Source organism: Pyrgilauda ruficollis, unplaced genomic scaffold (genome assembly GCF_017590135.1).
Source record: "Pyrgilauda ruficollis isolate IOZ18807 unplaced genomic scaffold, ASM1759013v1 scaffold270, whole genome shotgun sequence".
NCBI classification, from domain to species: Eukaryota; Metazoa; Chordata; class Aves; order Passeriformes; family Passeridae; genus Pyrgilauda; species Pyrgilauda ruficollis.
The window spans coordinates 1,390-17,690 of record NW_024524045.1 but is presented as its reverse complement, the minus strand read 5'-3'; the positions used below and the strand labels follow the sequence as shown (position 1 = coordinate 17,690).

The 16,301-nt window shown below is 63.8% G+C and overlaps 3 protein-coding genes across 3 annotated transcripts in view; 1 reads left to right on the top strand and 2 right to left on the bottom strand.

Moving 5' to 3' along the window:
- Positions 1-1,228, bottom strand: part of SOCS7 (suppressor of cytokine signaling 7) — a 13,196-nt gene extending 11,968 nt beyond the window's left edge. The window contains exons 1-2 of the mRNA XM_041471612.1: positions 1,063-1,228; positions 164-402 (exon numbers count right to left, since the gene is read on the bottom strand). Coding sequence (XP_041327546.1) covers positions 164-402; positions 1,063-1,228 — 405 coding nt within the window. The remainder of the gene's footprint in view (positions 1-163; positions 403-1,062) is intronic.
- GPR179 (G protein-coupled receptor 179) lies at positions 1,227-12,380 on the top strand. The gene is made up of 12 exons (XM_041471601.1): positions 1,227-2,068; positions 2,504-2,612; positions 3,535-3,625; positions 3,803-4,017; positions 4,134-4,202; positions 4,537-4,646; positions 5,123-5,361; positions 5,752-5,890; positions 6,111-6,216; positions 6,690-6,836; positions 7,116-11,004; positions 12,358-12,380. The coding sequence occupies exons 1-12, from the start codon at positions 1,227-1,229 to the stop codon at positions 12,378-12,380; spliced, it is 5,979 nt and encodes a 1,992-aa protein (XP_041327535.1).
- An 822-nt stretch (positions 12,381-13,202) lies between these two features.
- Positions 13,203-15,486, bottom strand: MRPL45 (mitochondrial ribosomal protein L45). Its single transcript, XM_041471609.1, has 3 exons — positions 15,310-15,486; positions 14,100-14,273; positions 13,203-13,611 (listed from the first exon to the last, which is right to left on the bottom strand). The coding sequence occupies exons 1-3, from the start codon at positions 15,454-15,456 to the stop codon at positions 13,552-13,554; spliced, it is 381 nt and encodes a 126-aa protein (XP_041327543.1). The 5' UTR covers positions 15,457-15,486; the 3' UTR covers positions 13,203-13,551.
- Between the last annotated feature and the right edge of the window lie 815 nt (positions 15,487-16,301).

The window sequence follows — 16,301 nt, the reverse complement described above, 5'->3', positions numbered from 1 at the left end:
CCGCCGCCCCGCCCCCGCGCTTCCGCCGCTGGCCGCGCCCCCCGGTGCCGGTCCCGCCTCTCCCGGTGCCGCCGGTCCCTCCCCGGTGTGGAGGCCGCGCCCCCGAGCCCCCCGGGCGCGCGTGGAGGGGCCGCGGGGACGCTGCGGGCAGCGGGACACGCACCGAGCACAGGAGCCGCTCCGAGCCCCGCACCCGCCGGCGGCACCGGCACCGAAGGGTGGCTCCGGCACCCGCTCCGAGCCGCGGGAGCCGCTCCGAGTCCCCAGTACCCACGGGCGGGAGCGGTTCGGAACACCGGCACCGCCGCGGTCCCGGCACCCGCGGGGACGGGGGGGTCACGGATGGTGGGGCCGGGGGCTCCCGGACACGCAGCTCCAGCCGCGACCCATCGGACTCATTCCCTGCTCCGGGACCGCGGGATGCGGTGGGGGAAACTGAGGCACGGGCGCGCGGCGCTTCGTACCGCGAGCCCTGCGCGGCTCTTGCCCGGTTCTGGCGGACAGCGTGTCCCAGCCGGAGCAGAGGGGACGGGACCGGCTCTCCCCACGCCTCCCCGCGGGCTGGGGAAGGTCATGGTTGCTTGAGGCTGGAGCAAGGAAACTGAGCACCCTCCCGTGCCTCAGTTTCCCCTCTGCAGCCCAGGTCTGCTGCGCGGGACACCCCAGTTGGGGGGTGGGCTTCAGATCCCGCTCTTGCCCGCACCCAGCGCCCCCAGCCCCACAGGGACGCCCCGCGTGGGTGCCACCCCCCAGTCCCACCCCACGGCCCGGGGGGCACCGGACACTGCGGGATTGGATCCCGCGGGCGCCCCGTTCCCCCCGGCTGCCGAGGGGCCGCGGGGAGGGGGATGCGGGCAGGAAAATTCTGGTTGCCGTTGCCATGGCTTCCCATCAGGATGCGCTTGCATCACGGCCAGCCCGAGGGGCCGGGGCGCGGGGTCCCCTCGGGGCTCGGTGCGGGGTCCCCACGGGGCTCAGACAGGGGGGCTCCGGGCAGCGCTGCGGACCGAGCGGGAGCGCGGGGGCGGGCGGGGGGGCTCCGGGCAGCGCCAGCCGCTGAACACGGTTTGGAGCCGGTGACGTCTGCTCCGGCATCGCCGAGGGAGAAGAACGGGCGGCAGAGCGCGGGGCCGGCTCCGGGCAGCTCGGGGTCCCTGCCCGCCATGCGCCCCCCGGGCCGGCCGGGGGGGCCGCCGGGGGCCGGGGGGCTCCGCTGAGCCCCAGCCATGGGGCCGTGCCGGTGGCCGCTGCTCTGGGGCTTGCACGCCGTGCTGGTGCAGCTGGCCGCGCTCGCGGCGGAGCAGCGCCCGCAGGAGAGACCCCCGCGGCCGGAGGGGTGGTCCCCGGCCCCCTCATCCTCGTGGGCGCCCACCGTGGAGCCGGGAGCGCCGGGGGACGGCGAGGGCTCGGCGGCAGCGCTGGCGTTCCTGCGCACGGGCGATGCCGAGCGCCTGGCACGGGCCAACTGCAGCGGGGCCGTGGCGGCGGCGGCCCCCGGGCCCGGGCCCCCCCCGGCGCTGCGGGCAGCCCTGCGAGCCGCCCCCGAGGCGCTGGCCCACGCCGCCAACTTCCTCAACATGCTCTTCCAGACCAACGACATCCGCGAGGCCAGCGTGGCCGAGGACGTGGAGTGGTACCAGGCGCTGGTCCGCAGCCTGGCCGAGGGGCACCCGTGGGTGCGCAGGGCGGTGCTGGCCCTCGACGCCCACCCGCTGGCCCCCAAGCCCCGGCTGATGCTGCAGGCCACCAAGGGGGACGGGCAGATCCTGCTGCAGGACGTGTCCGGCGCCGCTCCCAGCCTGGGCAACCTCAGCTGGGACAACGAGTGGTTCAACGCGCTCAAGTCGCAGCGGGTCCCGGCGCTGCGCAAGCGGGTGCTCAGCAACGACCTGCGCAGCCTGGAGACCCCCAAGTGGCAGCGGGGGGACAGCTACGTGGGGGACCCGGGCCACGTGCGCTGGTCCCCGCCGTTCCTGGAGTGCCGCGAGGGTCGCTTCCTGCCCACCTGGGCGGTCACGCTCTCCTCCGCCTTCTACGGGCTCAAGCCCGACCTCAGCCCCGAGTTCAAGTAAGTGGAGCCCGGAGGGGTTTGGGGGGCTGTCAGAAGGGGTGGGGGGTGCCCCGTGTGTGTGCTGGAGGCGCAGCTGGATGTGTCACCCACCCCGGGCTGTCCCCAGCGCCCTGCCCGTGTCCCTCTGCGTGTGCCTGCAGGTGCTCAGGTGTTTTTACACATCCTCAGGCACGGGGGTGACCCCCTGTCCCCTCACTGTGCTGCCCACCTTGCGCTGCCACCCCCTGTCACTGCTGCCCTGGGGGTGGGTGAGCCGGGCCGGGACCCCTCCCGGGACTGGGGGGTCCCTGCTGCACCCCCCTGCACGGGGAGCCGCAGAGGGAGGCGCTGGGGAGGGAAGGGTCAGCTGGGATCGGCCCCAGAGCGGTGGCACTGGGTGGGCACAGGGGCGCCCCACGCCACCCCCTGGGCTGACCCCGTCCCTGGCCGCAGGGGGGTCGTGCGGGTGGACGTGGAGCTGCGGGAGGCGGCCATCGACCAGTGCTCCAGCGGGCCGGGCTGGTTCTCGGACACGCATCGCTGTGACCTCAACAGCACCCAGGTACCGCGCCCTGGCACCCCGCCAGGACCGGGGCACCCCGCAGCCCATCCCCTCCCCGCCAGGACCGGGGCACCCCGCAGCCCATCCCCTCCCGGCCAGGACCGGGGCACCCCGCAGCCCATCCCCTCCCGGCCAGGACCGGGGCACCCCGCAGCCAGCCACCCCCGGAGCCCCGGCCGGGCTGCCCATGCCCCGCGTCCCTCCCTCCGGGCTGAGCTTTATCCTCTCCCGGGCGATCCATCTGCTTCGCTCAGCTGCTCTCGCACCGTCGTGAGAGGTTTATTGTGCAAATCTTCCCTCCCCACCGCCAGCCGCGCCGTGTGACCCGGCTGCTCCTGCCCGGGCCCCGCGGGGACGGTGGGAACGGGGCCTGGCAGCCGCTGGCAGCACCACCGCGGTGCCCCCAGCAGCGCCCACCCCGGGGAGACAGCGGTGCCCGAGCGTCCCGGGGCTTGGCACGACCAGCAGCACCCCCAGGCAGGGCGAGCCCCCCAGCCCCCCGGCCTCGGGGTCCTTCCAGAGCTGTCCCCAAGCGGGAAAGGCGTCGCCACTCCTGTTTCCTACCAGCGATGCCTTCCAGAGGGCCGGGCTCCGCGCCGGGCATCCCTCCAGAAAACAACAATGCCCGGCGGAGCCGCCACGGCCGGGGGGATTAGGGAGCAGGGCCCGGGCCGAGGCTGCCGTCACGGCTGGGCAGGATTAGGGCGCTCGGCTGCATTAGGTGTCCATTTAGGTTTTAGGGAGGGATTTGGGGCCAAGCTTTGGGTTTTAATTCTGAAATGTTTAACCACTGATTTCTCACGGCTCTGGGGGAGGTCAGGTACCCGTGAGCTGGGGGCTGCTGGAGCCCCCTGGGGCAGGGGCATTTGGGGACAGAGGGGACACAGGGGGTGGGGGACGTGTCTCAGGCTGTCTCCTTCAGTGTGTCCCCCAGGAGAGCCGCGGCTTCGTCCTCGGGAGGTACCTGTGCAGGTGCAAGCCGGGTTTTCACGGGGCCGGCGGAGTGGCCAGCGGTGCCTGGGCAGGTGGGTGCCACCAGGCCCCGGGGTCCCTGCTGTCCCCAGCGGCACACGGATGCAGCAGTGGGGGCAGGGCTGGGGGGCTTTGGGGACGCAGAACACGTGCCCTGGTGTGGGGGTGCCACCAGGCCCTGGGATACGCTGATCCCCCCAATGCCGTGATCCCCCCAGCCACTGCTCTGTCCCCAGGTGTGGCAGGGACAGAGGGGGGGTCCCGGCTGGGGTGCCGGCCGTGCCCCCCCGGCTGTGCCACCTGCGAGGACGACACGCCCTGCCTGATCCAGGAGGACCCGGCGCTGCGGGCAGCGGTGCTGTCGTGCCAGGCCTGCTGCATGCTGGCCATCTTCCTCAGCATGCTCGTGTCCTACCACTTCCGACGGAGCAAGGCAAGCTGTCCCCGTGTCCCCCCGCTCCACTGTCACCCCAAACCCTGCAGGCTCAGGGATCCCCCTGCCCTGGCCCTGGCCCCTCACCCAGCACCCTCACGCTGGTATCCCTGCAGAGGATCCGGACGTCAGGGATCGTCCTGCTGGAGACCATCCTCTTCGGGTCCCTCCTCCTCTACTTCCCTGTGAGTACCCAGCTGTCCCCAGGGCTGGAAAGCTCCAGGATGGGGTTTCCAGGATGCAGCTGCCCCAAGCAGGGCACGGCTCCACCTAATTGTTAATTTTGCTGGCACGGTCCCTGGGGGCTGCCGTATAAACCTTCTCAGAAAACCAAATCCCTTTTCTCCCGCTGCCTGTGGGAATTAATCGCTGCCCAAATCCCCTCTCCCCTCCCGCACCAGTGCAGCGGGTGCTGCAGGGTCACGGGGGAGGGTGGCACAGCGCTGGCCTGAAAAGCGGGTGGTTCCCGAGGCTGGGGCAGGCGGGATCCAGCCCGGATCCTTCTCCCCCTTTCTCCAGGTGTTCATCCTGTACTTCAAGCCGAGCATCTTCCGCTGCATCGTCCTGCGCTGGGTGCGGATGCTCGGCTTCGCCATCGTCTATGGCACCATCACCCTCAAGCTCTACAGGTAGCTGGGGGCCCAGGACCCCCACAGCAGAAAGGGTTTGGGTCTCAGGACCCCCAGAGTGGGAGGGCTTGGGACCCCCACAATGGGATGGGCTGGGGTCTCAGTGGAATGGGCAGGGGTCTCACTGGGATGGGCAGGGGTCTCACTGGGATGGGTGGGGGTCTCACTGGGATGGGTGGGGGTCTCACTGGGACAGGCAGGGGTCTCACTGGGATGGGCAGGGGTCTCACTGGGATGGGCAGGGGTCTCAGTGGGACAGGCAGGGGTCTCACTGGGATGGGCAGGGGTCTCACTGGGATGGGCGGGGGTCTCACTGGGACGGGCAGGGGTCTCAGTGGGACAGGCAGGGGTCTCACTGGGATGGGCGGGGGTCTCACTGGGACGGGCAGGGGTCTCAGTGGGACAGGCAGGGGTCTCACTGGGATGGGCGGGGGTCTCACTGGGACGGGCAGGGTCTCACCCTGCGGCCCCGGCAGGGTGCTGAAGGTGTTCCTGTCGCGCACGGCGCAGCGCGCTCCCTACGTGTCGAGCGGGCGGGTGCTGCGGCTGCTGGCGCCCATCCTGCTGCTGGTGCTCTGGTTCCTGGCGGCCTGGACCATCGGCACGCTGGAGAACATCCGCAGGGACATCCCGCTGGTCGTCCGCGCCCAGACCAGCCGCGGCCTGCGCTTCTCCATCTGCGGCCACGACTGCTGGGATTACATGATGGTCATCGGTGAGACCGGCCCCCGGCCCGGCCCGGGGGTCCCCATGGACCCCACCCCAGAAATGTGGGGCTTTCCTTCTCTTATCCATTTAATCTTCCTTAAGCTGCAAAGATCTGGGAGTCCCCATGGAGCCCATCCCATAATCTGGGGCTTTCATTCCCTTGTCCCTTTAATCCTCCTGGAGGTTTCAAGGAGGGTTGGGGTCCCCCAGCTGCCTCCCACCCTCCCCCCTAAGCATCCCCTGGTGTTGAGTCCCAAACTTTGGGAAGGCCGTGCTGGGGGATGCCCCATTCCCACCTCTGAACATTCGGGGTGAGGGTGCTGGGCAGCAGCTGAGCACCCCAAAAGCTGCTGTGGCTGGGGGTGGCTGCTCAGGGCGCGTCCTGCTGTGCCCACAGCCGAGATGCTGTTCCTGCTGTGGGGCAGCTTCCTGTGCTACGCCACGCGCGCCGTGCCCTCGGCCTTCCACGAGCCCCGCTACATGGGCATCGCCCTCCACAACGAGCTCATGGTCTCTGCCACCTTCCACGTGGTCAGGTAGGGCCAGGAACTGAGGTTCCCACCCCTGGGGATGCTCAGGAGCCGTCCCAAGGTGGGGAGGGTTTTCGTGCTCTGGATCTCCAAAGGAAAGGGGGTTTGGGTGCTCAGGACCCCCACAATGGGAAGGGTTTGGGTGGCCAGGCAGGGGGGGCTGTGGGCTCTGGACGTGGGGAGGGGCTGTGGTGGGAGCTGGCATTGCCCTCCTGGTCCCTTCCAGGTTCCTGTTTGTCCCCTCGCTGCATCCGGACTGGACTCTGCTGCTCTTCTTCGCTCACACCCACGGCACCATCACCATGACCCTGGCCCTGCTCTTCATTCCCAAGGTACTCCAGGGAAGGAACGGAGCTGGGCAAGGGGCTGGAGCACCACAAGAGGCTCAGGGAGCTGGAGGGCTCAGTCGGGAGAAGAAGAAGCTCAGAGGCACCTTCTGGCTCTCCACAAGTCCCTGACAGGACCTGGGGAGGGTCAGGTTCTGCCCCCAGGAACAGGAGGAAAGGGAATGGCCTCAGGCTGGGCCAGGGGAGGTTTGGGTTGGATATCGGGGAAATTTCTCATGGAGAGGGTGATCAGGCACTGGAACAAGTGGAGTCCCCACCCCTGGAAGTGCTCCAGAACGTGAGGATGTGGCACTGGGGACGTGGGTAAGCGGTGGCTTTGTCAGCCCTGGGGGAACAGCCGAACTCGCTGACATCGGAGAGCGTTTCCATCCTCCACAATTCCATCACTAACACTCACCCCAGGGGCTCGGGGAGCTGGGACAGGGCCCCCTGAGTGACTGCGCCGTGTCCCCGCGCAGTTCCTGCACACGGGCTCGCCGCTGCGGGAGGAGATCACGGCCGAGGTGTACGAGGACGAGCTGGACATGCGGCGCTCGGGCTCCTGCATGAACAGCAGCATCGCGTCCGCCTGGAGCGAGCACAGTCTCGACCCCGATGACATTCGGGTGGGTGGCACACTCAGGACCTTCTTTTGACGCTAGCTGTGCAGAGTAAGAGGTGCCTTTCGCAATCTTTTCCTGATGCAAAGCAGAGGGAGGGGACGAGGGAGTGCAGGGTGACCCCACCCGGGTGGACAAACCCGCTGCGTCCTCTGGGCAGCGCGGGGGGCTTTGGGGACACGGGGACAACCCGGGGCTCGGCGGGGCGGTCCCGGCCGCAGCCCCAGCTGTAGGCGCTCTCCTCTCCCCCTTTTCTCTGCCGCGTCCCCCCCGCCCGCGGCGCAGGAGGAGCTGAAGAAGCTTTACCGACAGCTGGAGGTGCACAAGACGTGGCGGATGGCGACCAACAACCCGCACCTGGCCAAGAAGCGCGGCTCCCGCCGCAGCCTGGCCCGCTCCATCCTGCGCCGCAGCGGTGCCGAGCTGGCCGAGAGCGCGTCCCGCCGCAGCAGCGCCGGGGACCGGGCGGGGACCCCGTCCCGCCGCAGCTCCTCGGCCAAGCGGCTGCTGGATGCCGCCGGGACCAGCCTGAGGACGCGGGACGAAAGCTCCCGGCGCCGCTCCTCGGCCCTGCGCAAGTCCCGCAGCTCCAAGGGGTCCCCGCGGGAGCCCCGCCGAGGGTCGCCCGCCCCCAGCCCGCCCGAGGAGCCTCCGCCGGCGGCGGGGACGGACTTGGAGCAATCCGACAGCGACTCGCTGGACGCCGCCCCGCTCCTGTGCAAATCGGCCAGCGCCCAGAACCTGGCGGGGCACTGGCAGCGACCCCCGGGCCGCGCCCCGGCCCTGCAGAAGTCGCACAGCGTTGTCGCCGGGGCGCGGGAAGTGGCGCTGCTGGCCGCCCGCAGGGCCGCCCGCGAGCAGTGGCACGGCAGCCGCCACCTCTCCGCGCCGGCCCCGGGGGTCCCCAGCGACACCGCGACACCGCAGAGCCCCGCCGAGAGGCGGCCGCAGCAGGACGCGGCCCCGCTGGGCGATGCCAAGGGGCACAAACATGTCACCTACGCGCCCGTCAAGAGCGTCAGCGCTGACAGCGCCCACCCGGCCAGGAAGGTGCGGGTGACCGTGAAGAAAACCCCCCCTCCGCCCCCCGTCCGCTACCAGAGCCTGCAGCGCTCGGGGACGCTCGGGGACGGCCCGGAGCCACCGCCGGGCCCCCCGGCACAGGCGGGAGAGGCGCAGGGGACAGCAGGGGACGGCCCGGAGAGCGTGTCCCCCCCGGCAGGGAAGGGCAGGCTGCTGACCCCGAGCGCCACCTCGGCACACGTCTGTCCCTGGGAGCTGGTCCAGGACGAGATCCTGGGCAGGAAACAAAAAGCGGCCGAGGCAGCAGAGTCGGGGACCCCCGGTGACACGGCGGCCACCACCCCCGGCCCCAAGGCGCCCCCCGCGAAGAGTTTCCGGAGCCTGGGACTCGCCATCAAAGCGCTCAACCGCTCCAGGGGGAAGAGCATCCTGAAAGGGAAAAGCGAGGGGAGCCTCAGGAAGAGGGGCAGCAGCAGGAGGGAGAAGCCCGGCCTGGCAGAGGCCTCGGCCGTGTCCCTCGGGGGGGTCAGCCCGGCCCCCGCTGCCAAAGGCCCCGAGGGGAGCGGGCCGAGCCTCGAGACCCCCGCCCTCCAGCACAACAACAACGCCGCCACCCCCGGGGAAGCCGCGGGCTGGGGGGACAGCGGGACAGGAGGACAACGGGACAGCCCGGCCGTGGGGACGGGCGATGGGGACAAGGCGGCAGAGGAGCCCAGCGCTGCCCGAGGGGACGCGGGTGCCGGTCTGGAGCCACCCAGCGCGGGCCACCAAGGAGCGGATCTGGGGGAGGACGTTCCTGGGGTCACAGCGGAGGAAGGGACACTCGAAGAGGCCGAGGGGACCAGCAGGTCCTTCCAGCCCCGGGAGCGCCCCGAGGAGGAGCAGCCGCCTGCAGAGCCCACCCCGAGCAGCGTGCGGGGCGCGGCGCGGGCTGAGCTTTGTCCGCCCGGCTGGCTCGGAGCGCCGGCAGGAAGGGCAGCCTTGCTGCGCCAGGAGGCGATCGCTCCCCGGGAGGACGAAGGGAGCCCGGAGAGCCCGGAGAAGGCGCTGGAAGAGGGGAGCAGCCAGCCCGAGCCCGAGCGGGTCCCTGGAAGGAGCTGGAGCGGGGCCGGCAGTGCGCAGGGAGAGCTCAGTCCTGGGGGAACGCAGGGATCCCCCAAATCTGGAGAAGGTGTGGAGCAGCCTGGGATGGGGCTCGCAGGGAAACCCCCAGCTCTGCCCAAACCCTCACCCCAGCGGGCTGGAACCACGGAGAGCAAAAAGGCCAACATCTGCCCCTGGGAGGTGGAGGATGAACTGCACCCTAAAACAGAGATCTGCCCCTGGGAAGAGGCTGCGGCTCCGTCGGGGAAGGAGAGATCGAGGCAGGACATGCATGGCACTTCCAAAGGGGAAGAAAAAGTGGGATCCAGAGCACCGGAAAAGGGAAAGCAGCCCCCAGCCAAACCCCTGCCCAAATCTCCTTCAGAGAGACCCCAGAGCTCGGAGAAGGCAGAGATCTGTCCCTGGGAGTCTCAGGGCTCCAAATCCAGTGACAAAGCTGAGATCTGTCCCTGGGAGGTGGCTGAACCTCAGCTGGAGAAGGGAACAGAAGTCTCTCCAAGTAAGGAGAGACTCCCATCAAGAGTCCTGGGCTCTAAAGCACTGGAGAAGGGGAGCAAAGACCGAGAGTCCATCTGTCCTTGGGAGAGCCTGGACACAGAGCAGCCCCCGGCCAAACCCCACACTGGGAGTTCAGCACTGCCCAGAGCAGCTCCAGGGAAATCACAGAGCGCGGAGAGGGCAGAGATCTGTCCCTGGGAGTCTCAGGGCTCTAGATCCAGTGACAAAGCTGAAATCTGTCCCTGGGAGGTGGCTGCACCTCAGCTGGAGAAGGGAACAGCCCCAACTAAGGGTAAACTCCCAGGAAAAGAAGACTCCAAAGCTCTGGAGAAGAGTAGCAGAGACCGAGAGTCCATCTGTCCTTGGGAGAGCCTGGACATGGAGCAGCCCCCGGCCAAACCCCACACTGGGAGCTCAGCACTGCCCAGAGCAGCTCCAGGGAAATCCCAGAGCTCAGAGAGGGCAGAGATCTGTCCCTGGGAGTCTCAGGACATGGAATCCAGCAGCAAAGCTGAGATCTGTCCTTGGGAAGTGGCTGAACCTCCCTCCCAGCAGCCAAAGGCAAAGCAGGTCCCTGCTGGGGGCTCCAAGTGGGACAAGCGCATCACGCGCCAGGCAGCGCTGGGCAGCACGGAGGGATCCCTGGAGAGCAGAGACCGAGTGTCCATCTGTCCCTGGGAGAGCCTGGACACGGAGCAGCCCCCGGCCAAACCCCACACTGGGAGCTCAGCACTGCCCAGAGCAGCTCCAGGGAAATCCCAGAGCTCGGAGAAGGCAGAGATCTGTCCCTGGGAGACTGAATCCAGTGACAAAGCTGAAATCTGTCCCTGGGAGGTGGCTGCACCTCAGCTGGAGAAGGGAACAGCACCTGGAAAGGAGAAACTCCCAGGAAAAGATGAGACCAAAGCTCTGGAGAAGGGGAGCAAAGAGAGGGAATCAATCTGTCCTTGGGAGAGCCTGGACACGGAGCAGCCCCCGGCCAAACCCCACACTGGGAGCTCAGCACTGCCCAGAGCAGCTCCAGGGAAATCCCAGAGCTCGGAGAGGGCAGAGATCTGTCCTTGGGAGAGCCTGGACATGGAGCAGCCCCCGGCCAAGCCCCACGCTGGAAGCTCAGCACTGCCCAGAGCAGCTCCAGGGAAATCCCAGAGCTCGGAGAGGGCAGAGATCTGTCCTTGGGAGAGTCAGGGCTCTAAATCCAGTGACAAAGCTGAAATCTGTCCCTGGGAGGTGGCTGCACCTCAGCTGGAGAAGGGAACAGCCCCAACTAAGGGTAAACTCCCAGGAAAAGAAGACTCCAAAGCTCTGGAGAAGAGTAGCAGAGACCGAGAGTCCATCTGTCCTTGGGAGAGCCTGGACATGGAGCAGCCCCCGGCCAAACCCCACACTGGGAGCTCAGCACTGCCCAGAGCAGCTCCAGGGAAATCCCAGAGCTCGGAGAGGGCAGAGATCTGTCCCTGGGAGTCTCAGGACGTGGAATCCAGCAGCAAAGCAGAGATCTGTCCCTGGGAGGTGGCTGAGCCTCAGCTGGAGAAAGGAACTGGCCCAGGTAAGGAGAAGCTCCCAGCAAGAGAAGCCTCCAAAGCTGTGGAGAAGGGGAGCAGAGACCGAGAGTCCGTCTGTCCATGGGAGAGCCTGGACACGGAGGAGCTGTCCCTGAAATCTGCAGTGGGGAAGGAGCCATCCAAGAAACCCGACAGCACAGACAGCAGGAAATCTGAAATTTGCCCCTGGGAAGCAGCAGAGCCCATTGGGTTGGAGGAGGAAATCTCCCAGCCAGGTGTGCAGCCACAGGGAGCCCAAAGAGGTTCCCCTGCAGGGATGGGACAGCCAGGAGCCAGCGCTGCGTCTCCAACATTTCTGGAGAAGTCCAGGGGCAGATCCCACGGGGAAGCCGAGCACAAGCCCCTGTGCCGGCTGCTGCCCAGCACCCCGCACCCAGGGGCGGGCAGCAGCTCCAGCCCTGGCGCTGGCCTGGCTGAGGTTTGTCCTTGGGAAGCTGGAGAGGCTCCAGCAGCACCTGCCAAGCCCGGGTTGGACACGAGGAAAAGCTCTGAGGTGTGTCCGTGGGAGGAGGAGAGCACGGAGCCCTCCCGGACCCGCCCCGGGCAGGGCAGAGCCCGGGATGGGAGTGGGGTGTGAGGGGATCCCAGCTCCAGCAGCTCCATCCATCCATGGATCCATCCATCCATCCATCCATGGATCCATCCATCCATCCATTGATCCATCCCTCTGTCCTTTCCCTCCATCCATCCATGGATCCATCCCTCTGTCCTTTCCCTCCACCCATCCATGGATCCATCCATGGATCCATCCCTCCCTCCATCCCTCCCTGGAGCTGGAGGCTGCTCCCCCCTGCCCAGCTCTGGTGTTGGACTGGGGGGTCTGGGGGTGTGAGGCTGAAGGTCCTGGTTGTGTAATTTTGTGTAAATACAGGAAATAAACGGAATTATCTACGGAGTGTGCTGGGAGAGGCTCTCAGTGAGGTGGGGAAGAGCTGGGATATCCTGAGGGGAGAGAGGAAATCCAGCAGTGGAGGGGTTAAGTGGCAGAGGATGGAGAGGGGCTGACTGGAAGGGAAGGCCATTCTCCCAAAAAAGCCACATTCCACTCAAAAAAAACCCCTTTTCATTCCGAGACAGGGCTGGGTAACCCTGGGCTTGGAGGGAAGGACCTTCAATCCCACCCAGGGACACCTCCCGCTGCCCCAGGCTGCTCCAGCCTGGCCTGGGCACTGCCAGGGACCCAGGGGCAGCCCCAGCTGCTCTGGAATCCCATCCCAGCCCCTCAGCACCTCCCCAGGGAGGAATTCCTTCCCAATATCCTGTCTCCCTGCCCTCTGGCAGAGGGAGCCCATTCCCTGTGTCCTGTCCCTTCACCCCTCTCTCCATGTTTCCTGTAGCTCCTTCAGGGAATCCTCAGTGAGGTCACCCCAAAAATCCCCTTTTCCAGCCTGAACAATCCCGATCCTCTCCTCCCTCTGGGTTCAGGAATTCCATCCCCTCCTTTCCTGAGCTCCACGGAGGGATCTGAGCTCCCACACTCAGCTCCTGAGCGAGGCAGAGGCTCCATGGAAAAGGGTTTTTTTAGGAACAGAGGGACTGTGCCACCCCTGTGACATCCCAAAGGACATGGCAGGGATTCCACTGCTGGCTCCTCTCCCAGCACAGCACAAAGAGGAGGTCCTGCCCTCCCAAAAGGAACACTGAGGAGCAGAAAGGAGCCACAGCTCCTCTTTTCACAGCTCTGCAAAATCCCTCTCAAGGAAGAAATAAAAAATCCTGGAACTCTCCCACGCTCTGGAAGTGGCTGAGTTGAAAAGCAGGACAAGAAGGAGAAAAGGGTTTGTCCCTGGGTGCGCAGGGAGGATTTTTCTGTCAGTGAGGAGAACTGGCTGAGCAGAGCAGGAATAGAGAAGGAGCCTCACAGGGGGGGAAAAAGAAGTGTTCTCCCAAGGCAGGCAAAGCAGGGACAGCTGCAAATGTCACCGTGTCCACAGGATGGTGCCAGGCCCTCAGTGACAGCAGCAGCTCTGCCACCAACACCAACCCCAGCCCCTCGCGAGCAGCCAAAACTGAAATGAAATCCAGTGATCAGCTGTGCTGCAGCTCCTCTGGGAAACCCCAACGGCAGCAGCCCCTGACCTCACCACAGAGCTCGATTTAAAGTTTTCCTGGTTTCTGTTCACAAACAGGAGTTTGGGAATCAGCAGAGAAAGAGAGGTGGGAAAAAAACAGTGCCAACAGCCACTGGTGAAGTTTTAATGCCTGAGCAGCAGCTCTGTGACACCTCCCATGGAGGTGACAAATATTCCAAGGGCTCTCCCATGGAATTCAGGACAGAGGGTGGGCTGTGGATGCTCCCAAGGCTCCTCATCCTCACAGAAAGCCAGCGAGGGTGAGGCTGCAGCACAGAGTGTGGGACAGAGCCCAGCTCTTCCCAGAGCTCATCCAGGTCCCGCTCCCAGCCCCTCTGGCTCCTTGAAGGACAAATTTGGAGTGGCTGGAGCCCACTCCTGAAGGCACGGCCACGTCCATCACATTCCCAATCCTCCCTCCTGGCCTGTTTGCTGCCCCTGTCCACGTTCCAGAACTTTCTACTTCACTGTTTCTTGCTCCTGTGAGGGATCCGGGGCTGGGCCAGGAATCATCACGGTCTGGAAAAGCAAGGGACAAAAATCAGCGGGAAAAAGGGGAGCAGAGGGTTCTGGAGAGGGAAAAAAGGGGGATCAGATGGAGGCAGAAGGGAATGGGGTGGGAAGCCTTGAATTACACTGGAATTCTCCCCTCCTTCTTCTCCAAGATCTATTTTTAGTAACACAGGAGGCAGAGACACTTATGGAGGTCGGGCACAGAGGGAAATAATTCCCAAAATTATCCCAGACCTGCCCTCAGCCATTCCAGGCCCTCAGCCCCCCATTCCAGCTCCCAGGCGCTCCAGGGACAATTCCATGGACATTCCAAACAGCTCTGCCCGTGGAGGAACCCCCCACCTTGCCCTCCCAGGCAGCTCAGCTTTGCCCAGAACGATCCCCAGGGATTTGAATTTTCCCCAGGGATTTGAATTTTCCCCAGGGATCTGCATTTTCCCCCCAGGGATCTGCATTTTCCCCCCCGGGATCTGCATTTTCCAGCCTTTTCCCACCTTAATGATGGGATCCTTCGGTGGGGCCCACTCTGGGATGATCTTCCCGTGCATCCTCCAGGTTCCATAGGGGTTCACCAGGTACCTCTCAAACACAACATATTCCAGAACATCCTTGGGAATCTCCTCCCCGCCGTACATGAGCCGCCCAAAGCGGTCATAGATGGCCAAAATCTGTCCAAAGACCCCAAAAAATCCCACAGGATGGATGGGGTTAGGAGGGACCTGGGATAATGAGAGATGGCCCTAGCAATGGGATGGGATTTAAGGGATTTCCAACCCAAAAAAGGGCTGGGATCTCTGTGCTGGGCTGGCAGCAGGTTGGGCTTGGTGAGGGAAGATGGGATGGAATTTCCTAGGAGGAAAGGCTGGGAAAATGGGGACTGTTCATCCTGGAGAAGGCTCCTGGATGATCCAACTGTGACCTTTCAGGAAAGGCTGGGAAAATTGGGATTAGTCAGCCTGGAGAACGTTCCTGAGTGACCTAAGTGTGACCTTTCAGGAAAAGCTGGGAAAATTTGGATTGTTAATCTTGAAGAAAGCTCCTGGGTGATCCAAGTGACCTCCCAGGAAAATGGGGATTGTTCATCCTGGAGAAGGTTCCTGGATGATCTAAGTGTGACATCCCAGGAAAATGGGGATTGTTCATCCTGGAGAAGGTTCTTGGATGATCTAAGTGTGACATCCCAGGAGAATGGAGCCTTTCCCTTCCGGAGCAGGCTCTGGGTGATCCAAGTGTGACATCCCAGGAGAATGGGGCCTGTCTCCCCTGCAGCAGGCTCTGGGTGATCCAAGTGTGACCTCCCAGGAATGGCTGGGAACATTTGGATTGTCCCCCCCGGAGCAGGCTCTGGGAGACCCAGCTGTGACATCCCAGGAGAACGGGGCCTGTCCCCCCCGGAGCAGGCTGTGGGAGAGCCGGCCGTGACCTCCCAGGAATGGCTGGGAACATTTGGATTGTCCCCCCCGGAGCAGGCTCTGGGAGACCCAGCTGTGACATCCCAGGAGAACGGGGCCTGTCCCCCCCGGAGCAGGCTGTGGGAGAGCCGGCCGTGACCTCCCAGGAATGGCTGGGAACATTTGGATTGTCCCCCCCGGAGCAGGCTGTGGGAGAGCCGGCTGTGAGCTCCCAGGAATGGCTGGGAACATTTGGATTGTCCCCCCCGGAGCAGGCTGTGGGAGAGCCGGCCGTGCCCCGGGCCCGGCTCACCTGGCGGCTGTGCATCCTCACGGTCACCTGCCCGTAGAGGTTGCCGCGGTTCAGGACGCCCTCACAGCGCACGTGCACCACCCTGGGGGGCTCCAGCGACTCCACAAAGCTCCAGCGGATGGTTTTGTACCTGTTCCCTCGCACCATGTCCTGCCAGCAGAAATCAGCCTGGCATTAATTAAATTAGTAACGATCTGTTCGCTCCCAACAGCAAAAATCAGCTCCCAGCCTGGTGGCTCTTGGGGCTGTTTTTGGTTTTGTTAAGGTTGGGACTGAAGGTATTTGAGAGGGAATTTAGGTCTAAATGTTCAGGTTTTATTTATGTTTAGCTTTAGATATTTCAGTTTTATCATGTTTAGGTTTAGGTGGTTATTATGTTTTATTTATGTTTAGGTTTAGATGTTTATTGCTTTTATTTATATTTTAAGTTGTGAGTTTTACAGTATTTTACTAATAAGTTACAAAAAGGTTAGCTATTTCTACACAAGGTCTTTTAAATTATTTAACTAAGAAATCATATTTAAATTATTTTTATTTTTAGCTTAATAACTAATTACGCGAAGTCAACAACACAGACTTTTCTGTCTAATTATAAAATACCACTTAAACTTGTGAAGAACAATTAGTTACTGTTCTAAAACTTATATTTTGCCTTATATAGGTTGTTATATTTTAAAATCTTAAATTTTAGGTTTTTTATTTAGTGATATTACTTCTAATCAAAGTACACATTTGTAATCTTAGTGTTACTAATCAACTCTGGAAGTTTTTTTTATGGTCCTAGGTCAAACACAGGATTTTCTTGCGGGTCTGTGCTCTTCAGCACAGAAAGTTTAAAATTTTCAGCACCTAGGATTCCAACACAACTCAGTTTGGATGTTAATGGGAGCAAGGAGAAAACGCCACAAATGTTTCATTGGTTGTTGGTGAATTTTGGGTTTTTCCTCCCAGCTCTTTGCTGAATCCAGGAAAAAAAAAAAAAATTAAAAAAA